General features: G+C 38.1%; 3 protein-coding genes and 1 long non-coding RNA gene across 7 annotated transcripts; 1 reads left to right on the top strand and 3 right to left on the bottom strand.

Annotated features, from left to right (window-relative positions):
- Positions 1 to 11: 11 nt before the first annotated feature.
- Positions 12 to 4295, bottom strand: LOC148699023 (uncharacterized). Of its 2 annotated transcripts, none has more exons than XM_088694154.1 (5): positions 3417 to 4295; positions 3087 to 3204; positions 2458 to 2572; positions 803 to 1894; positions 12 to 547 (listed from the first exon to the last, which is right to left on the bottom strand). In XM_088694154.1, the coding sequence occupies exons 1-5, from the start codon at positions 3601 to 3603 to the stop codon at positions 293 to 295; spliced, it is 1767 nt and encodes a 588-aa protein (XP_088550280.1). In that variant the 5' UTR covers positions 3604 to 4295; the 3' UTR covers positions 12 to 292. The 2 variants fall into 2 exon arrangements, with proteins under 2 accessions (XP_088550280.1, XP_088550269.1); XM_088694143.1 differs by having other exon boundaries at positions 3087 to 3207; positions 3417 to 4182.
- Positions 4296 to 9251: 4956 nt separating this feature from the next.
- LOC137720692 (arginyl-tRNA--protein transferase 2) lies at positions 9252 to 12917 on the top strand. 2 transcript variants are annotated; one of them, XM_068459790.2, is made up of 6 exons: positions 9252 to 9600; positions 10036 to 10074; positions 10180 to 10330; positions 10673 to 11815; positions 12100 to 12406; positions 12506 to 12917. In XM_068459790.2, the coding sequence occupies exons 1-6, from the start codon at positions 9441 to 9443 to the stop codon at positions 12620 to 12622; spliced, it is 1917 nt and encodes a 638-aa protein (XP_068315891.2). In that variant the 5' UTR covers positions 9252 to 9440; the 3' UTR covers positions 12623 to 12917. The 2 variants fall into 2 exon arrangements, with proteins under 2 accessions (XP_068315891.2, XP_068315890.2); XM_068459789.2 differs by having other exon boundaries at positions 12100 to 12828.
- A 590-nt stretch (positions 12918 to 13507) lies between these two features.
- LOC137720490 (protein yippee-like) lies at positions 13508 to 16494 on the bottom strand. 2 transcript variants are annotated; one of them, XM_068459565.2, is made up of 6 exons: positions 15903 to 16494; positions 15606 to 15729; positions 14599 to 14642; positions 14043 to 14151; positions 13904 to 13959; positions 13508 to 13814 (listed from the first exon to the last, which is right to left on the bottom strand). In XM_068459565.2, the coding sequence occupies exons 2-6, from the start codon at positions 15699 to 15701 to the stop codon at positions 13730 to 13732; spliced, it is 390 nt and encodes a 129-aa protein (XP_068315666.1). In that variant the 5' UTR covers positions 15702 to 15729; positions 15903 to 16494; the 3' UTR covers positions 13508 to 13729. The 2 variants fall into 2 exon arrangements, with proteins under 2 accessions (XP_068315666.1, XP_088550256.1); XM_088694130.1 differs by lacking the exon at positions 15903 to 16494 and adding an exon at positions 15833 to 15866.
- A 3049-nt stretch (positions 16495 to 19543) lies between these two features.
- LOC137721422 (uncharacterized) lies at positions 19544 to 21481 on the bottom strand. Its single transcript, XR_011066639.2, has 4 exons — positions 21134 to 21481; positions 20517 to 20828; positions 20057 to 20200; positions 19544 to 19894 (listed from the first exon to the last, which is right to left on the bottom strand). It is a non-coding gene; the product is annotated as an uncharacterized LOC137721422 (long non-coding RNA).
- Positions 21482 to 22198: the final 717 nt, after the last annotated feature.

The following is a 22198-nucleotide window of genomic DNA, read 5'->3' as shown; positions in this document are numbered from 1 at the left end:
GAATATCCAGATTTCTCAAGGAAAATTGCAGCTTTCACTACGCTCCCAGAAGTAAACATTCTGGTTTTTCAACACAGTATCCGTAGAAAGCGAGCCACGAAAAGCTGTTCGGTACATATCCAGATTTGTTAATATTACAAATATCATGAAGCACAGGGGGGGAATTTCTGGTCAGGTCTCTCAGAAAATTGGTTTTCTTTTGACTGTCACGATTGTTGGAACCGAAAATATAAAAACATGAGGTAGATTAGAGATGCAGTTTATGTGGGATGATGGTAGCTCCTCCAATCGATTACCTACCACGCACACTGGCAGGTGATCGACCACCTCTCTCACTGCCATTATCTTCTATTTCGCACCTATCTAAACAAAGGCCATTGTTGTTTACGCTAACTTCGGAGCTAGCATTACTGCTAGTGGCAAGAGGAGAATCTGAAACACTAATTGTTCTGCTTCGTGCAGGCCCCGATCTCACACTGTACATTGAGGAAGCAGGAATATTTGTCATCAACGGTCGTAAATTACCTGGAATGGATCGCCTTATGTCCTGCAGCCAACAGTTGAATCAGGTTAACATCAAGTATACCAAACTTGAATAAAATATTTTCTCTAAAGGAAATTAAATATTGACTGTGTAGCAAGCAAACTGGGAGGGAACGAGGGAAAGCCATATGGGGGAAGTACAACGGCTCATAAAGTATGAGATACTTCCGCAGAGTTAGCATGCACAACTTTGCAGGCATTCTAAACTCAACTCATATGGAGATGTAAACAGACTCATAAAATGGAATAATATGCTTACCATGTGGCGTATAGCCATATCAAGGGATTTCTTTGAGAGTGATCTACCGAAGCCTGAGCTGTCTGGGGATGAAGCTGACTTGCCGGAGTGGTTACCAAGAGGAGAATGCTTATCCTCTTGCTTTGGTGGTGCCAGTTTCCGCATATTTATTACCCTCTCGACCATTTTTGTTCCCATTAAAACAGGGCTCACATTTTCATTAATTTTAGAATGTCCACGACTGAAAGCAGGAACAGAGCTCCCACTGGTATGACTAATGCCATTGGGAGCCCGTCCTCTCGAAGGAGAGCATGATTGCCGTCTTGGCCTTACATTAGGACCAGGCTCAACGGAAGATGATCGAGAACTGGGTGCTCCAGGCCTACCTCTAGTGGCTGAAAGTGGTCTGTCAGGAAGTGTTGTCCTTAAATTTGGCGGGGCCTCGAGTGAGAAACCAGGCATTTCTGAGGGCTTCCATGGTCTGGACTTCACTGTTGGGGACGCACCACGTGATGGCACTGGATTTCTTGCTGCTGTAGGAGCTGGCTTGGAAACTGAAAGTGAGGACTTTGATAGAGGAGCTGATATACTAGGTGTAGGGGATGGCACGGACGGTCGTCGAGTTGGTGTGGATGCTCTTGATGCAGATTTGGGTGGGGGTACAGTGGGTCTGGAAGTTGGTGTTGAAGATCTTGCAGTAGACCTTGACGGTGTAGAGGATCTTGAGGGAACTGTAGATTTAGTTGCAGGAGCTGTCGATCTATTCGCAGGAGTTGTCGATCTCTTTGCAGGAGTTGTTGATCTATTTGCAGGAGTTGTTGATCTCTTTGCAGGAGTTGTCGATCTAGTTGTGGGAACCGTAGACTTAGGTGCAGAATTTATGGACTTATTTAACGGCAAGGTTGCTCGAGAAGTCGGTGTTGACGATCTTGAAGGTCTAGGTGCTGAAGGCAATGTGGGTCGTCCAGTTGGTGTTGCAGGTCTTGATCCTGGACCACCGGACGATGAAGGCCTCCGGGTCCCTGAACTTGAAGAACTTAGCCCAGGGGAAGAAGTTGTTTGTCTGGACACTAAGCTGCTCCTAGCAGCAGGCTCTGGCTGGGGGTTTGCTAACTATGACACAATGAAGAAATGACTTAAGTAATACTACATGAAACTCAAGCACAATTAGAATTTCAAACTCAAAAGTCATAAACTGAAAACCACCACATAATTTATCCTTTTTATAGAGACTGATAGAGGAGAGAAGCAGCATCTTCTATGAATCGCTACAGTCTAGGCTCAATAGTTGTTGAATCTTGTCTAAGTTAGATGCTATAGATAAGTCGTTTTCTCTTAAATGCAGTTTCTAAGTTAAGCAACGTAGAGTTTGAGAGATGAGAATGAATGTCAACAATTCAGATTTCATATAACTGCCAATTAAGCGCCATATACCGAGGATATCTTTTGCAACTTTTCTGCTTCCTATGTAACCCTTGTTCTGACAGATTAACAGCACTCCAACATAACTATTACTTGGCAGAGAAAATAGGAGATTCCTCAAAATCAATTATCACAATGAAACGGGTGGCTTCTGCTTTAAAGAGGACTATCAACTCCCTTTCACATACTATAAATAAATTTCAACCCAATCAGATGTAGAAGAACTGCAACCCAGTTGAAAAGGAAATTCTTACTCTAGATTTGAGTGCAGTGGGACGAGCCTTTGGGGTTCCATGCTGACTCATTACAGTCTTATGTGATTCCAACTCCAATGAAGGAAAAAGAGGAGTCCCGGGTGGAGTTAAAAGCCTGAAAGGAGAATAAAATAATTAATACCAACTTAGACAAAACTTATCAGTACCTAATAGCATCTACGCTAGACTGAAACTTAATATGCATTTTACGAACGAACGCTGTACAGGCTTATTTCGTAAAAACACTTCAATTGCCATGCTTTCCTTTGTCAGAAATTTCTACCCCCTATGTTGCATAGGCATGCACAATTTATAATGCTAAAATATGGTATTAGAAGCAAAACAAAGGGGAGGCAGGCAGGTTTAGGCCCCCTTGAAAATTACCAACACACATGTAATCAGCAGAAATGCACTCCACGGATTATATCAAGAGTGTATTATTATACTCTTGGACTTTATCCAGACACTTTGCAATCCAAAATATTTCATAAGATACGCGTAACCGGAACAAAATCTTCAAACATCTTTAACATTTAAGGATATGGTTAACCTGATTTAAAAGTTCCATAACACGCAGGACAAATTTCGGAATCATAAGCATACAAAGGTAAAACAAATTCTGGCATTACCAATCATAATCATTCTTGTCATTCTCAGAATTGAGGAAATCATCAGCGCCAGTCTTGCGTGGAGGTGCCGGCGTTGATGAGGAAATATTGAAAACGGGAGAAGTTCCGGGTTTCGCCCCTGCTATGTCAAAGTTACCATATCAGAAGCAACCTTAGTAATCAATACCAATGCATAAAATAAGAAACATTTCTAAACAAATTTAACAACGAAATTCAGTTTAAACTATTTTAGCATCGATTCAAGCAAAAAAAAGCATATTACAGATTGCGAATTCGGAATTCAGAATTCGAAATCCTCTACATTGCACTCGAAAATTAAAATCTTTATACCTAATGGTGAATCGAACTCTTCGGAGCTGTTGAGAAGAAGATCGTTCCGTTCCTTCTCGCGCTTCTTCATCTCTAGGAACAAAGCGAGCTCTTCTTCCTTCTCCTTCCTCACCGAGACTCTGAGCTGCTGCCTCTGCTTAATCATCGCTTGCATTTGCGAGTCCTGAGCCCTAAAACTCCGATTCATCGCTATAAACGCAAAGTCCACCGATAATTTTATAAAATCTAAAACTTAATTTCCAACCACCCGCTCAAGCAACCATTCTCAAAGAAAACGCCTCGCAGTCGTAGCCGAAATGAAGATCAACGGCGGTTAGATCTGAAACCGAGGCCAATCCGTGCACAAATTCGAAGGCTGCGTCGGCATTTCGGCCTCGTTTTCTTCCAATCGCCTCCAGAGCTCGTAGGAGTGTGAGAACACTGAGAAATATGAAATCTTGGAGAGTCCTCAGCTGTAAGGAACCGGAACCACCATTGTTGCGGAATGGAGCTCTCGAGTGTAGTGGAAACTAGACGAGAAGAGAGGTTGAGCTCGGAGGAACCGCCATTGTTGCGAAACTGAGCTCGAGAGGCTGCGGAGGCGAGCGGGAGTTGCAGTGAGAAAGCTGGGAAGATCGGAGATTTCACAGTGGAGATAGAGAGAGGGTGAGGGGGAAGGGGAGGAGTGGCATTGAATGGTAATTTAGGAGAGGTTTGGAGTCCGAAATCGGGAAAATGAAAGGACTTGCGGACCGTGCAGGTTTTGTTGTCTCTCTCACTTGAAGCCTACGTTTTCAGGTTGTGGGATTTGGTGGGTAGATAATCACGATAATGCCCTCCTTTTTAATTTATTTTTATTTTTTTTCGAATTTTGGATTGGTTGTATATGCAGTTAAGCCCGTGTATTTTTGTGTAATTTTGATTTATGTCTTCGAGGATTTTCTTGGTTTGGTGAAGATGAATATTGTTTTGTTTTGTTTTCCTGTGAATCGTACTCCACCTACAAGTAGAAGAAGTCCCATCATGAGAGCAACTTAGATGAATCGCATAAACTATTATAATAATGTTTTAATCTAATAATATAATGTTATGTGGATAGTATTAGTGAGATTGTCTTACTTCTTAAATCTTTTTGTAATTTTCTATATTAGATTCATGGAAGTTTTAACGAAAAGTCCGCGATACTGTTCACTTTAACGAAAAACCATATTTTTACACTAAAAAGTCAATCCTGGTACTATTCACTTTACCATTTATTTTGTCTTTATCATTAAAACTCAAATTTTTCAAGCCCTTTTTATTAGTTTTTTTTAGATTCATTGTCTGGATTAGGTTAGTTGTATGATGATGATTAGGTTTACCCTAAACCCTAAATCTTGTAGATTAAGTTCATTGAATTATAATTAATTTGTGTATTTGTAATCCGTATATATTGAATGTTTAACAATGAATGAACAGTAAATCATTTTCTACAGTTATTCTTACTTCACATAATATTATGTTACTGAATCGGAATGTCACAATGTCGGTCTATCATGTCCATTTGGTTCCTCCTCGCCCAGCGCCCTTGTATTGTAGCTTTGGGTATGTGGTCATATTGGTGATCATCAGAGAATTCCTCTTGATTAGGTTTAATGCTATTGTAATTATGGAAATTTCAGTACTCACTTTAATTAAATTGAGAAGTTTCCCTTTATCTTTCTTTTCACTAATGTGCAAAAAAATGTTTTCTTTAGATACGTGTGACAGATTTGAATTTAAAATTTCTAAATTAATTCATATAGAGATATGAGTCTCAATCTCAAAGTAATGTATTTGCAATTGACGCGTGCTTGAGCGCATATCAAGAGACTAGTAACATGTAGGGTAAATTATATTTTACCTCTCATGTTTGGGTGCAATTGTAACCTCATACGACATCTTTAAAACATTTCAGTCACATACATTGACTTATCATTTAATTGCAAGTTCATACATCTGTTAGTCAAATCGTTAAGTGATGATGTGGAAAATATAAAGTCCATATATTTTTATGACTTGGCAAATAAAAATAACTAAATATTACAAATCAATTAAAAAATAACTAAATTAAACAAAATGACCCCACTTATCTCTCTATCACTCATTTCTCTCTTTAAAAATATCCAGCGTCAAACTCAGTGGTTGAGCCACTTTTCATCTTCTTCTCCGAAAACCCGACGTACCCAGACGACTCAAACGGCGGCCTCACCATCGTTCCCCATCAATGTCAGACCACCACCATGATCCAATATTCCTCATAGAACAAAGCCCAAGTCTCTACTTGGTGATTTTCAAACCCCAAGCCCTCGAATCGAAGAGCCCTTTCTTGGACCCGACTTCCCAAGGCAAAGTCGATAGTGTCATCCCCCTTCTCTCCCAAACCACTCTGACCAAAGCCCCTTTATGTTTGCCGAAATCCGAAATCGTAGAGCCAACCGATTCAAAGACCCCAAATTTGATGCAGCGCTGAGATCTAAGCTGTCGGGGAGAAGGAAATCCTAGGCCACCACCTGCTGTCTCGAGCAGGTGTCCACCATTCATCTGCACCCGTTTCCCCCTTTTTCCGTCCCCCACCCCTGACGGCGAAATCGCAAATAGCAAGCCCTTGGAACTCCTCTATTAACAACAACAAAGATGTTTCCGATTTGGGATTGGACCCCCTTATTTTGAATCGCAACCCCTTTAATTTTTTCTGCAGAATCGCAACCCTAAACCCTTTGTTGAGAACAAGAACTATGCCTTTCTTTTGAATTTTTTTTTTTTTTTTTTTTCTTGGTTCATGATTTCATGCTCCTGGACCCCTGGTATTCTTTGAGCGTCTATGGCCATTTGGCCGCTGGTAGTGGCGGTGGGCGGTGGTGCAACGAGGTCACCTGAGCAACTTCAGCAAGGTAGGCGGATCAGCCACATCCCAAAAAACCGTGAAAGCCTGAAATCTGGAGGTAGCAGTGTGGCGTTGTTTTGTAGGCAGAATTGGGTGAGGCGAAGAGGAGAGTGAGGGGTGGGCGAAGACTAAGAGAAGAAGAGAGAGAGTAAGGAAATGGTGGGCTGGAGAAGAATGAGAAATGGGGATGGGCAACGGTTATGGCGAGCGGGTAACCGCAGTTATTTATCCATAACCGTTTATGTTCATACCCGTATAACCATTTACCCGTTGGGTAATTGCATAAATGGTTATACTCATACCCATAACCATTTATAAATGGTTAGCCATACCCATAACTGTGTACCCATTTAACCATAACCGTTTACCCATTTAATCATAACAATTTACCCGTTTACCTGTTTTTTAACCCGTTTATCCTTTTGTTACCCATTTATCCATTTTTCACCCGTCTACATGTTTTTTTTTAACAACTTGAAAATTACAAAAGAAAATTTTGTTATAATTTTCGTTTTCTGACAATTAAACACCGTTATAGGTACAAGTTGTGGGTATGGAGTAGGGATGGGCAAAATACCCATGGGTTTAGGTAACGCGGTTACCCACCCATTTAAAGTTTACAGTTATGGTTATGGATAACCGTTTAGATGAACAAACGGTTATGGGTATAACCGTTTATCCGTGAAATTTAAATGGGCGGTTATGGGTATTACCTACAGTTATAATATGTATTCATTTACCCATTTAATTTAATATATGTAAAATTTTAAAATAAATAAATAAAAATCCCAAATTTTCAATCTCTCAGCCAGAGTCTGCCTGGCGGAGAGATTGAAAATTTGCATATGGGTTTAAAAATAAAAGAAGAAATGGATATGGGTTTTTGAACCTGTCTCAGAGGGCATTTGTAAAACTTTCGACTCAGATTCTTCTCAGCATTTGCAGTGAGGACATGCAGGCTCCATACCCACAACTTGTTTGTAAACTATTAAAAAAAAAAATTTAAAAGACTTCCTTGTGGGTATGGAGCCTGCCTGTCCTCACTGCAAATGCTGAGAAGAATTTGATTCGAAAGTTTTACAAATGCCCTATAAGATAGGTTCAAAAACCCATATCCATTTCTTCTTTTATTTTTAAACCCATATCCATATTTTCAATCTCTGGCAGACTCTGGCTGAGAGATTGAAAATTTGGGATGTTTATTTATCTATTTTAAATTTTTACATATATTAAATTAAATGGGTAAATGAATACCTGTTATAACCGAGGGTAATACTTATAACCGGTGGATACCCGTTATAACCGATGGTAATACCCATACATGCTCATTTAAATTTCACGGATAAACGGTTATACTCATAACCGTTTGGTCGTCTAAACAGTTACCCAGAGTCATAACCGTGAACTTTAAATGGGCGGGTAACCACAGTTACCCAAACTCATGGGTATTTTGCCCATCCCTACTCTATACCCACAACTTGTTTGTAAACTATTAAAAAAAATAGTTTAAAGACTTACTTGGGTGTAGCAGAAAAATATCGTTCATATATTATTTCAATTATTGGAATTGTATGAGGACTTAAATGATTAAAATAGGGAGATGCATGCTAAAATGTACCTATAACGGTGTTTAATTGTCAGAAAACAAAAATTATGACAAATTTTTCTTTTGTAATTTTCAAGTTATTAAAAAAAAACATGTAGATGGGTGGAAAAATGGTAAATGGGTAAAAAAATGGATAAATGGGTAAACGGTTATGGTTAAATGGATACACGGTTATGGGTATGGTTAACCATTTATAAACGGTTATGGATATGGGTATAACCGTTTATGCAATTACCCAACAGGTAAACGGTTATGCGGGTATGATCATAAACGGTTATGGGTAAATAACCACGGTTACTCGTCCGCCATAATCGTTGCCCATTCCCTAGTATGGAGCATGCCAGTCCTCATTGCAAATACTGAGAAGAATCTGGGTCGAAAGTTTTACAAATGCCCTCTGAGACAGGTTCAAAAACCCATATCCAAATTTTCAATCTCTCCGCCAGGCAGAATATGGCTAGGAGATTGAAATTTTGGGGTTTTTAATTTTACATATGTTAAATTAAATGAGTAAATGGATACTTGTTATAATCGTGGTTAATACATATAATCGATGAATACTTATTATAATCGCGGGTAATACCCATAACCGCCCATTTAAATTTTACGAATAAACAGTTATACTCATAACCGTTTGTTCGTCTAAACGATTACCCGTAACCATAACCGTGAACTTTAAATTGAGTGATAACCGCGGTTACCCAAATCCATGGGTATTTTGCCCATCCCTAGAAAGAACCCTTCTATAATTAAAAATTATTTTATTAATTTTTAATCCACGTGTCACATGTATATGAAGCCCGTGAGATCCACATAAGCAGATAATTGAAAATCTAACATAAATTGAGACGGTTATACGGAATTGAAATGAAATAATAGTAAAGGTATGAAATTGAAATGTTTTAAAGATGATTTTATAAGTTGTAATTGCATCCAAACTTGAGGGTGCAAAATGTAATACTATATAAATTTGTATGTGTGACCATACAAATACTCCAATTATTTATTTTTGCTGGTTATTCCTTTTTCTCACTGAAATAAAATAAATATAAATAAGAAGGGGAAAGAAGAGTAATTGTAATTAAATTCGTCAGAAATGGATCACTTTCGAATCTCTTCCATCAAATTCATCAAGTCAAAGAATCTGGTATTTTGAAATTTGATCCAATGGTTAAAGTTATTATAACTTTTAAAGAAACCCTTATTTTTAATCATTAAATTAAATTTCAAAAGTCTGAATCATAGACTTAGTGGATTTGGTGGAAATTCACCACCAATATGGCAATTTTCTTTAAAAATTTATAAATACAAAAAAAAAAAAAAATAAACAAAATAAAAGTTAGACACACAAATGAAGTAAAGAATTAAAGCCCAATTGAAAATCGGCCGGCGAGACCAATAGAGAAGAAGGGAGGGTCGTCGTACTCGTATAGCTGGTTACCGCGCCCCACGACGTCGTTTGGAAGCTAAAACGCGGTCCAGAACCTCCGATGCAGAGGCGGAGCTGAGAGGAGAGAGAGGATCCAATCGGAAAATGGCGGGGAAGTTGAAGAAGAGCGAGGCGAGCAGTAGCAGCAGAAGCAGCGGCGGCGGCGGCAGTAACCACAGAGGGGAAAGCGTGGTGGTGGATTACGGCGAAAACAAAAGCTCCTGCGGCTACTGCAAATCCCCTGCTGGCACCAGTATCGCTCACGGTTCGTCTCTCTTTGTCGTAATTTGTTTGGTTTTAAGTTCGTAATCCAGTTGATTTGTCTTGCTAATTAGAATTTGAACAAGTTTAGAGTTTTGATTGTGATTAATGGAGCTGTGTGAAAAAATTAGGCCTTTAAAGTTGATTATGTTCTTCGGATGGTTGCTGTTCATTCAGTAGTCGTTGCGAATCCTCGAAAAAAATTGTAGTTTTGAATCATTGGGTTTAATTCCATGAATACAAGATAATGTGATCATTTTGCAAATTATTCATGAGGTTTTGAAGCGATTCGAATTGGAAAGAAAGAGTTGGGATGTTAGGCCAATGCTGATTTGCTAACTATAGCTCTATTTTCCGTCCCCGTGTTAAAGTTCTTTTGCTTTTTTTGGATGAATTTAATGTTTCTGATTACGTTCTTAACTTGTCTTTGATTTTTCAGGTTTGTGGGCACATAGCATTACGATTGATGACTACCAAGGTTGGTTTTTTATTGGATGCTCATTATATTTTGTGAACAATACTACTGTTGTTCTACTGGCAAGATTTCTTTATTGTGTACGTATTTTAACGAGTCTCAGTTTAGATCTTCTTGACCGGGGTTGGAGGCGATCTGGTTGTTTCCTTTACAAACCTGACATGGAAAGAACATGCTGCCCTGCTTATACTATTCGTCTGAGAGCAGGCGATTTTGTTCCTTCCAAAGAGCAAGCGCGGGTGTCTAGACGAATGCAAAGGTATAGTTATGTTACCTTTTATTCTTCCTCCTCTCCCCAAAAAGCAGAGTTTTCAGTGTTGTTGCGTGTAGATTGGGAAGGATCATTCTTTTGGTATGTTTAGAATAATTCATCAGTTAATTTACAATATAGAACCCCTCCAAAGATAATGTCTGATGATCTTTCAAGGTTGCTGCACAGAATCTGCTTTAAAGAAAATTCTAATGTTGTATTTTGCAATTTTCCAAGGTTTTGAGTGGGTCATGGACTAATTGATGGCGATTTCTTTCAGTTATCAGTAGCGTAATTTTATTATGATCTTCGTATCCTTTATCCTGATCACTGAAAATGATCTATGCCTAGGTACTTAGATGGTACCTTGGAATGTAAGAAACCAGGGGAGTGTATAGAGAATCCAAATGCCTCTAAGGACACACGCAGCCATACCCATCCCAAAGTTTCAAGCTCAGCTGCGAAAGAATCCTGTTCCAATAACAATGAAGAGAAGGGTGGGGAAGAAAAGATAATGCATTACTTATCAGATCAAGTTGATAATGCCGTTCGTGGTTGCTCTGAAAATGGGGAATTCCCTGACATTCAATTTCCAAAAGCTATTGTTAAAAAGGTTTTACAAGCCAAAAGAAAGCTATTGGTTGAAGGATCCGAAGATCTCTTATACTCTAGCAATATTGCATTCCAAATAGCGGCTACTATAAGGAGGTCGTTACCAGGTGAGAATGATGTCCACCAGGGAAGATTGTCGATGCATATTACAGATGAAAAAGGGCCATCTCCAAAACTTATTGCTGAAAAGCTAGAGTGTTACTTGAATCAGTTGGCAAAAACATCTGGTCTGTTAGTCAGGGCTTGCAACGGGCATTTAAATTTTTATTCTGCCACAAAACAAGCTTCCTTATACGAAAGTGCTCAAACTGTTAACATCTCTAAAGGATCTGCTGCCGGGTCTGAAAGTAAAGGGTGCGGTGTGACACATAGCTCTCAAAATGCTCCGGTAAAGAGGCGTAGGCTTGAGATTCATTTGAGAAGGTCCAGTTTTGATTCAGAAGAGTATGCTTTATATAGACGGTATCAAATAGCGGTGCATAATGATACCCCTGAGCATGTTACTGAAAGCTCGTATAAGAGGTTCCTGGTTGATACTCCCTTAAATTATGTGCCTCCAAAAGGTGATGGAACAGTTCCACCTTGTGGCTTTGGTTCTTTCCATCAGCAATATGTTGTTGATGGCAAGCTTATTGCAGTTGGTGTTATAGATATCCTCCCTAGATGTTTGTCGAGTAAGTACTTATTTTGGGACCCAGATTTTGCCTTCCTATCACCTGGAAAGTATTCAGCACTACAAGAAATAAATTGGGTGAAAGAAAATCAAGCCCATTGCTCTACTCTCCAGTATTATTATCTCGGTTATTACATTCACTCTTGCAGTAAGATGAGATACAAAGCAGCATATTGCCCATCTGAGTTACTCTGTCCGCTCCGTTACCAGTAAGTTCCCTTTCACTTGTAGCAGATGACCATGGAAAGCTGTTAATTGTTTCAATTTACTAATTAGGTTGAAAATTCTTCCTTTATACGTTTGTCCTCTTTGTTACTTCTCTTGATAATTATATTCATGCGAGCTGAAGTTTTCAGATGAGACCAATGTCAACTTTATTTACACACGATGGAAATCATTACTTTTCAATATCTTCATATAAATCAGGAAAATTTTCTAGTGTCCTGATATTCAAAGTTTTTCGGTGACTGACAAGCTGAAATTTTAACTCCAGGTGGATTCCTTTTCATATTGCCAAGCCTTTGCTTGATAAAAGGCGGTATGCTGTTCTGTCGGATGTTTCCGTCTCACAAGATAGAGAGTCCTTGCCACCTCATGTTTCTGAAGAAGTCATGGAAGTGCAACATGATGACTTTGGGAAAGAAGACACTAATGATTTTCCTATGTATGATGATGAAGGAGCAATTGACTTTGAATATGAAAGCTCAGACAACGAACAAAATCTGGTATCTGTTGATGTGGAAGATGGAAATATCGGTAACATTTTAATCGGGTTGAATGGATCTCGTGTGAGATTCAAGGTATGTATACTCAAGCGTCATAGAATTTTCAGACCTCCCCACGCAAAATCCAGATACCTTCGTGCATTCATTTACTTGCTACACTGTTTTTTGTTGAAGGATGTAAAGTTCGCTTTTGGTTCTTCAGAAAGGAGTTACTTGGAGTTCCAGCTGCACCGATATATGACAGTTGTAGGTGAAGAGCTGGCTGAGCGAATGGTTTATTCACTCGAGTGATTTGGTCGTTCTCGTGACCCTTCGATTGATTTCATCACAAATGAAAGATTTGCACATTGTAGCCGGAGCCGACTTTTCTGCCTGAACCAACCGCCTGGCCATTTTGCCCGGGGGCTAAACCGGTAAGCCAATGCCGAGTAGTTTGGTTCCGGCACTTGTTTGCTGTTCCAACCGGCTATGTTCAATATCCGACAGACTCCTTCCTCGGATGCATCTTGCAGTTTACATGTTTTTCTTCATGTCAAGTTATATCTATTTAAATTGGTAAATTTATAAGAGTTGCCCAAATGCATAATTAAGCTGCGATTTACCTTTTTTATATTAGGAAAACTAACGAAAAGTAAAAAAAAAAAAAACTTTAATTTTAATTTTAATGAAAAATAAAGATGTGAATAGTATCAGAAAAGGTAAAAATATGGGTTTTTATTTTATTTTAAGTGAACAGTACGGAAAGTGTTTGTTAAAACTTCATTTTATATTTTAATATAATATAATATTTAATTTTGTCCCCAGCATTAATTTTGTGGGTCCCCTTGTACGATTGAAAGGAAATTTTGACGTCCGCAAACTGTTTTTTCCCGCCGGATTGTCCGGATTAATTTTGGCGAATGAAGATGTTCGAGTCGGTTTATTTTTGCTTCTGTTTCTTGATGTGCCAACTACAAAAGTCATTAGAAAATAAGATGTGAAAATGACCAAAATAGGAATTCGAACAGAATCAACGATAATCGTGATTTATACAGCCCCGTACTGAAAACACGAGAGAATCTGTCTTAACGTACTGAGAGGGATAGATAAAAAGAAATACACCATCGATGTTTGCTAAGAATGTCTCGATCACAAACACGCTAGACGAGCAAATCTATCATCGATCAATCACAAAGGTGAGGGCAGGTGAGAATTTTATTGAACTAGAGATTGCATCTAAAGTGAGGTTACATACAAGAAGATCAAATTCGAACACAATCAGAAGTTTTACGACGCTGTTATTGAAGGCAAGTTCAGATGGTTGCCTAAATTCAGGAATTACGAGCTTCTAATTCACACGAGTTGAAGAAGAACAATGAGATTTGAAGAATGTACAGTTGAGTATGAAGGGGTCATCGATCAAGCATCATCTGCATCGCTGCTACCGACTTGTGCTTCGTGACTGACCCAATAATCGTTTCCATCCGGACCCAACACCTTCACCCTGCTCAAGAATGAAGCTCACAAACTTATTTTCACATAACTCAGATTAGATTAGAATGTCAAATTTTCTTTCTCCGCATGTCTACTGACCGCTCAAGTACGGATTTTCCTTCCTTGTACTTCTGGGTCTCGTCGTGGGCAGTCTCCTAAAAGAAACCATCAAAACGAATAACAGCAGAAAAAGAAATGCATAAATCATGATAGTTCTAATCATGGTTCATGATCTTACATATTTCCACCCCACTATCGATCCACACCCGACGCAGAAAATGTCAGCAACTGTGTGCAGCCCAGTAATCATCGATCTATCTTCACACTCTCCGGAAAATACATTCACTCTGTAATATGATTGGAGATGCGAATCACATATCTAAAACCAACTAATTGCAAGCATATACGGCTCAATGACAAATTTCGTTGAATGAGCTTGCAAATGTGCACTTATTATCCTATTTCAAACTGCATTATCCCCCCACATTCCGTACTTTCAGCTGTGTTGGGACATAATTTGAATGACCAAATGAAAAATATGACTCAGAGACTGAGCGCTGGAAGTTATTGGCGGCCATTCTCTCGTTATATATAAATTCAAGAAAAGAAAGCAGATTTTCATTGAAACGGAAATAGACCAGTGTCGTATGATCAATAAAGCACACACACAATCGATAAATGTTTCTTGATCATGGGTGAAAAAAAAACAGAACAGTCTTTCACTATTTCAACATCTCGTCTGTAACTCCCATATCAGACATGGTAAAGGTGTCCAAATATTAAGAAAAACTTACACCTTCTTGAAGAGATAAGCCTTCCCGTGCCTGCAGTGGAAAGACTGAATGAAACACAGGCAAAACATGTAGTCAGAAAACGCGCTTGTTTTCAAATTTGAAATTACCAATCATGAGTTATTTGACTCCAAATGAAAAGGGAAAATAAGTGGCAATCACAACGACGAAGAACAGAACAAGCCTTAGTTATACTGAACTATTCAATGATCATCATTGTTTCATACCTGGTCGTCAAAACTTTGAAGACAGCAGAGACTATAACCATCTTTCATTTCATTCTAATTAGAGCATTACGTTCTCTTACATTATATCACTCGAGACAATACCAATGCACTCATTCGCGGACAAATGCTTCTAAAACTAGTTGTGCACATGGACGTAAAGGCGCATTTGAAAGCAATGAACAATGAAAACTATGAAAGCATGATAACCAAAATTCTAACAGCTACACCATACACCACCAATCCATGTCCTCTCTCAGTAGAAAAGAGGATAAGGTTTCAATTAAGTTCTAGCTGTCCTCTTCACTAAAAACTAGAACCAAGTTCTTCCGGCACTCCCGGCCTTCAGGAGAAACAATAAAATGCAGCATCATGTTGGTCCTGGATACAAGTTCCACCTTATGATATAGGATCCAAATGCCTCCCAAAACATCCCTTATCATCAAATCCATATACTTCAACGGCCAGACACCCTACTGAACATTCCTCTATTATCTAGATCATAGTAAATCAAGCTCACAAAAAACTATCTAAGAAACTACGACATACTTAACCAGATCTTCTGCTAGTAACATTAATCACAAAAGCAGACCAAGTAATGGAGTTGACCAATTACACCGTCAAAGAACATGCACATCATCTCACACACAAAAAACAAAAAAAAAAAAAAAAAAAAAAAAAAAAAAAAAACAATTAATCAAGACCGGATGGAAAATTCAGCAGAAAATCACAAAAAAGCAATAAATTGTTGCTAATTAAAAGATTGTAAAAGATCAAATTAACAACCCTGGAAACTATGTCCTCACAAAGAGCAAGATGGGTCCGGCAGTGCCTGCAGCTGTACATCTTCCCCTCGAGACTCACCACAAATAGCCTCCCCATGCCTCCACCGCACACCCAGAAAATTCCTCTAGCCACCCAAATCCGAAGCAAGATGAAGATCCAGGAAAAGGGTCGTCGTTAAAATCGAAGAAAAACCAGAAGAAGATTGATTTTTGAAGAAATGAATCGACTGAGAAAGAAAAGGGCAGATGCCTGAAAAGAAAGAGAGAGAATTTCTGGCTGAATATTTTTGACCTTTACCTGGTGTCCGTCTGGTCAAGTCTCTGTAGTTGCAAGAAATGTGGACGGAAAGGAACTATCACATTTCACAATTTTATCACTTGCGTCACAGTGGAACCTGACAACGTGAACTCTACGGTTAACAAAATATTTAAGGTTGGTTTTTGCAATAATCTCTGTCGTGTTTTCTACTTATTCATAATTCAAACTTCGCAGGTATAATGTATGGTTTTCATTTCAAGACAATAGGAGAATTCGAGTTTAAATGCAAAAAGAGAATAAGACATTTTGTATATGGTTTTTGTTGGGAATGTCTTAGTGCAAAATTAGAAGTCAAGGATTTCGATCGATTGGATCACAACCTTCACATATGATTTAACAAACTTAATTACAATTAAAAGTTACATGTATTGTATGTTTTCATTATGAGAATTGCTAAGAAGACTCAATGAAACTCTTCATGAACTCTCTATCACATCACACTTTAATATCAATTCTCATATCTACATTATAAAACATTGATATTAAGGAAACTCTTAAAAAACGAGACTCTCTGTCACTTCACACTTTAACATCAATTCTCAAGCCAATATTATAAAACATCGAAATAGACAATTTAGAAAAAAGGGCCTCCAAGACGAATATCATGAAAGAAGCTCAAAGATGCTCACCAAAAAAAGAAGCTCAAAGATGATGGTATTAACTGTATGGTTGTAATGTGAGTTTAGAAAGGTTCATAAAATATCACCCTATACATCTACCTACCATGTTTCCCCATATGTTACTAAATTTTGATGGCAAAGTTTCAACTTCTTTGGTATTCTGATATTAACAATTATTGTTGATAACATATGAACTTCTGATCTATTTATATATTTATATGAAGGTTAGGTATAAAATAGAAACGTATTGCAAGCTCTCATAGGCCATTTAGAACTTGATAATTTCAAATTGGTATGCTATACCTATTACCTGAAAGGGATTTGACTCATGATTACTTAAGCCAAAATTTGAGAATTTGGGGTCTTAAGCAAGCCTTGGAAGCGGAGCCTTAAAGTTCTCTGACTTCCGAGCCTTTGTACATTGATATGTATAAAAAAGAATTTGCTAAATACATGAAAAAATATATTTTTTATATCAAATATCATTAAAAATCAATATCAAAAGAATAAAGATATACAAACATTACTTGAATATCACATGTCTGACGTTTTTAGACACAAATATACTAATTAAGTTGACATAATCTAATTTTTCAACCAATAAGTTTAATTGATAGAATAGCTAACCAATCCAAAGGGTTCAGCCATTTAGGGTTTGGTGTATAGCAATCTAGGGAGTGCGAAAAAAGAAGTAAACATATTTGTTTTTCAAGTCAATAAGAACATGTTTGAGTTGCTAGACATTTCACTCTTCATGTACAAAATAGGTCTGCTGTTTTTTATTCTATTAATATATAAAACAATTATATCTTACAAATGTTGGGGTCAGCCACTCAGCCACAAAGACTCAAATTCTCTAAACTTCTTATTTGAACAGACACAAGGTTTGTAATATTAATAATATGGAAAAGGATCATTGCCGGATCATTTTCCTAGGGATCCCTGGGATCTCGTGATCATGACCATTCATCGTATATCGTGTGGTCAAAAAATATTTTAAATTTTAAAATTAAATATAAATAATACCTAACGAAAACTGACTGCATGATACACAATGAACGGTCACGATCACGGGCAGATCCTTTTCCTAATAATATACTAGTATATGAGCACACACAACTTGTGTGTGAGAATTTTTTTTTTTTTTTTTTGTTTGTTTTTGAAATAGAAGGAGAGAGGAAAAGAGGAAGAGAGTAATAGAGAATGTGGCAGTGAGATTTTTTTTATTTTTTATTTTTATTTTTATAATTAGAGATATGTTAGAATTACATGTAAGTGAGGTTTTGAAAAAAAAAAACAGCAACATTTGGTTGTGTGAAATTACATTTCTGCCCTATATTTCTTATTCATATTATGTTTTAATTAGAGGGTTAAATTCGTAATTTCATAGGATTTTTGTCACATCCCGGCCCCGGACGGATCACTTCCCGGCCCTGCTTCACCATCGTAGCACGATATTGTCCGCTTTGGGCTTACCATTCCCTCACGGTTTTATTTTTTGGGAACTCATGAGCAACATCCCAGTGGGTCACCCATCATGGGATTGCTCTAGCCCCCTTCTCGCTTAACTTCGGAGTTCCTACGGAACTCGAAGCCAGTGAGCTCCCAAAAGGTCTCGTGCTAGGTAGGGATGAGAATATACATTTAAGGATCACTCCCCTGGGTGATGTGGGATGTTACAATTTTGGTTGACAATAAGTGTTTTATTAATTAGTAGATATATATAATATGTATGTGGTTCAATATCCTAATATATAGAGTGTTAGGTTTCCACCCATATATTCCAGGTTCAAAATTCCCCATTCGTTAATTTGTTATTATAGTTCGAATACTCTCATTCCCTTAATAATAATAATAATTTTAAAAAAAATTGTATATAAAATATAAAAATATTGGAGCCCTTCCACAATGGATTCCTAAGCCACTGCCTATTCCAACTATCTGACTTGGATCCTCTCCTGAGCTAGCCCCAACGGAGCCTAGGGATCAGTTGATAACATCCCTTCAATTTGATCATGCGGCCAAGAATGGCCAAGAAGCTTTCAAATTGTTTCACGCAACCCAAGGCAATTTTGTTCGCCTTTTACCATTCCAGCTCATAATCCACTTGTCTCTCCTCTCTCCCCTTAGTCTCCAGCTTTCTACGAAAAGCTCCCCTGATCTTCAGCTTCCTTCCTCCAAAAAAAAAAAAAAATCCAATTGCTGCATGCAATTTGGTGGCGGAGGAGGAAGCGGCCCTGGCCGGGGTGTGGGCTCAGCTGGCCGTGCCGGATCGACGTCATCAGCTGCTTCGCCGTCTTCATTGTCTTCGGCCGTTTTGACGCCGCAACTGGGTTTTGATTCGATGCAGCATCAACATCAGCAGTAGCAATTGTCTAGACAAGTAATGATTGATATTTGTGGCTGGAATTTTGTTTTTTTTTTTTTTTTTGTGAGAATTTAGTTGAATTGGAATGTGGGTTTTGGAATTTGGAATCAAATCTTCTCATGATCTCCAACTTTATTGAATTTAGGGTCCGTAGCTCTTTCTTCAAGTAGAGGAATTTATGGAATTTGTTTCAATTAGGGAGTAAAAGTTAGGGGAAAAGTCGAAAACAATAAAAAATTGTTACATGTACTTGACGCACAAGTGAATTTTTTCTGAAGTTTTTGGAAATTTGTGTTTTGATTTCGGTTAGAGGCATAATTTGTAGAAAAGATAGCTATGGTTGATGAAACCTTGTACCTAATCGCCGTTTGAATCGATGAGCTGAAGAACGAAGACATGAAGCTCTCCATTTGAATTCAATCTGGAGGATTTCCACGATTGCCCTTACACTGGGAGAAGAGATGTGTAGCTGTTGTTTTTTAGTCATCATTGGATTTCCTGATGTGCAGCTATTACTTTTTGGGTTAGTTTAATGAACTAAGAAATCCAAATGTATTAGGGACTCACTAGAGAATGCATGAGTTAGGGCATGTAAAGCTAGAGGTTTTTTGTAAACCATAACTTGTTATGTAAATGTCTACCTAACGTTCATCTTTTACTTCTTGAAGTGAAAATATATCACATGTGTATTTCCTTAGAGCTATGTCTATTCAGATAAGAATCTCATTGATTCATTCTTCAAATAATATGCTCCAACACAATCAGTAACACCAAAAAAAAAAAAAAAAAACAGAGTACTTTGTACAAGCAAAAGAACAGAGTACTTCATGACGTTAAGGTTCTGGGCAAAAGGAAGGATCTACTGAATGGCAAGTTATGGATTCAAAATTCGGCAAAACTTAGTTACTTTTCCTGTAGCAGCTATTTGTACTTCAGCCTCATTATCCCGTTGAAGCCGAACATATGCAGGCACCAGGTCCGACCTAATATATATCAACATCACTACACTCATCAAGTAATTTAGAACTCAACAAAGTAGGTAGAGAGAGATCGGACAATTGATTCACATTTACATAATTACAACATCCTAATCCAAGTAATACATTATTCACAATAAAAGCTAAGCCACAAAATAAACTGACTACCTTGTAGCTTCTGGACCAACAACTTCACACAGCTCGTATTATCCCGGTCCAAAGAACAAGTTTGCATCATGAACTAGGGTAAGCAATATGAAACAAATTGCAGGATGAAACTCGGGCTGTAAACCACTCTCCGGCAGCAAGTCTCTGTATTCAAAATGATGTATGGAGAGAAATACAGATAAGTCATTCCAATACACCGAGGTAGAGCATTGTCATAAGGATAACGTGAACAAAATATAAGTTCTAGTGGATTTTGTGAATAATTACATTTTATGAACTCGAAAGAAAATAAAAGAGAAAACGAAACTTTTGAATTATGAATCTACTACCATGGCATTTTATATACACTCTACAACCCAATCCGCCAGGTCAAACCACAAGATCATGTGTCCAGAGTGAAAGCGTAATGAGAAGGCAAACAACTACAAGTAAATAATGGAAGATGATCAAATCATCTAACCTTAACCAAAGGAATGAAATATTCAACCCAGAACGTTGGCATGATCCACACCACCCACATAGGGGATAAACACCCCCAACTCTTCTGCCATTGCCGGCAGCACTTCATCATCGTCATCGTTGTTCTCACTGAGGAAAGGAATCAGTTCCTTTTTGGTCCTCTCTTCTCCCAGTGCACGGGCAATCGTGGAAATCATCCGGATTGAGTTCAAACGGAGCTTTATGTCTTTGTTCTTCAGCTCATCAAATAAAACGGCGATCAGTACAAGGTTTCATCAACCATAGCCATCTTTTCTACAAATTATGCCTCTAACTGAAATCAAAACACAAATTTCCAAAAAACTTCAGAAAAAATCCACTTATGCATCAAATACATGTAACAAGTTTCGATTGTTTTCGACTTTTTCCCTAACTTTTACTCCCTAATTGAAACAAATTCCATAAATTCCTCTACTTGAAGAAAGAGCTACAGACCCTAAATCCAATAAAGCTGGAGATCAGGAGAGGATCTGATTCCAAATTCCAAAACCCACATTCCAATTCAACTAAATTCTCACAAAAAAAAAAAAAAAAAAAACAAAACAAAACAAATTTCCAGCCACACATATCAATCATTACATGTCTAGACCCCAATTGTTGTTGTTGTTGTTGTTGCTGCTGTTGATGTTGTTGATGCTGCACTGAATCAAAACCCTGTTGCGGCGTCGACACGGTCGAGGACGATGAAGACGGCGAAGCAGCCGATGACGTCGATCTCGCACAGCCAGCCGGGCCCGCCTCCTCCTCCGCCACCAGATTGCATGCAAGAATTGGATTTTTTTTCGGAGGAACGAAGCTGGAGATTAAGGGAGTGAGAATTTTGTAGAGAGCTGGAGATTAGGGGGAGAGACAGAGAAGAATGGGAGGTGGATTATGAGCGGGAATGGTAAAAGGCAAACAAAATTGCCTTGGGTTGCGTGAAATAATTTGAAAGCTTCTTGGCCGCAGGATCAGATTGAAGGGCTGGGAGCAATTGATCCCTAGGCTTTGTTGAGGCTAGCTCAGGAGAAGATCCAAGTCCCCAGCTACCCTCGGGGCAGCATATATTTGTGAAAATATCTATTAGGTAGTTTTATTTAAAAATTTGTTATTATCACTTCATGAATCTTATTCTACACTCCTCATAAATATATTTTTCTTTCTAATTATAGAAAGTTTAGAGTGCAAAATGAGATTTTTGAAATGCCAATAACAATTCTCTTTATTTATTTAGCTTACTCTTGAACTACACATCATCAGTTTTCTTTTGGGATCAATTAAATTTATCAGCTATTATTGGAGATCAAGAGAGGGTGGGTGGCAAGAGAGATCCTCGTCGGATTCTTTTTGTGAGGATTTTGGGATTCTCCAATCATATTTGTTTATCGTACATCGTGCTACTAGTTTTTATCATGTACTATTTATATTCAATTTTAAATAAAAAAATTTGCATAAATTTCCGACTGCACGATATACTATGAACATATGTAATTTGAGGATTCTCGTAATCCATCCGGCGAGAATCCTCACTCAGTGGGTGGGATGTGATTATGCAAGACACTCTGTGATGATAAGATGTTTTAGGCATCTAAGACTGCTAGTGCCCACTGAATTTGCAAGGCAAGGTTTAATATAAGGAAGTTTTAATGAAACACGTCAAATATT

The sequence above is a fragment of the Pyrus communis genome, chromosome 1 (assembly GCF_041283825.1).
Source record: "Pyrus communis isolate YQ-2024b chromosome 1, ASM4128382v1, whole genome shotgun sequence".
In the NCBI taxonomy this organism is placed as follows: domain Eukaryota; kingdom Viridiplantae; phylum Streptophyta; class Magnoliopsida; order Rosales; family Rosaceae; genus Pyrus; species Pyrus communis.
Note: the sequence above shows the minus strand (reverse complement) of the source record. Positions and strands in the feature narration are given on the sequence as shown.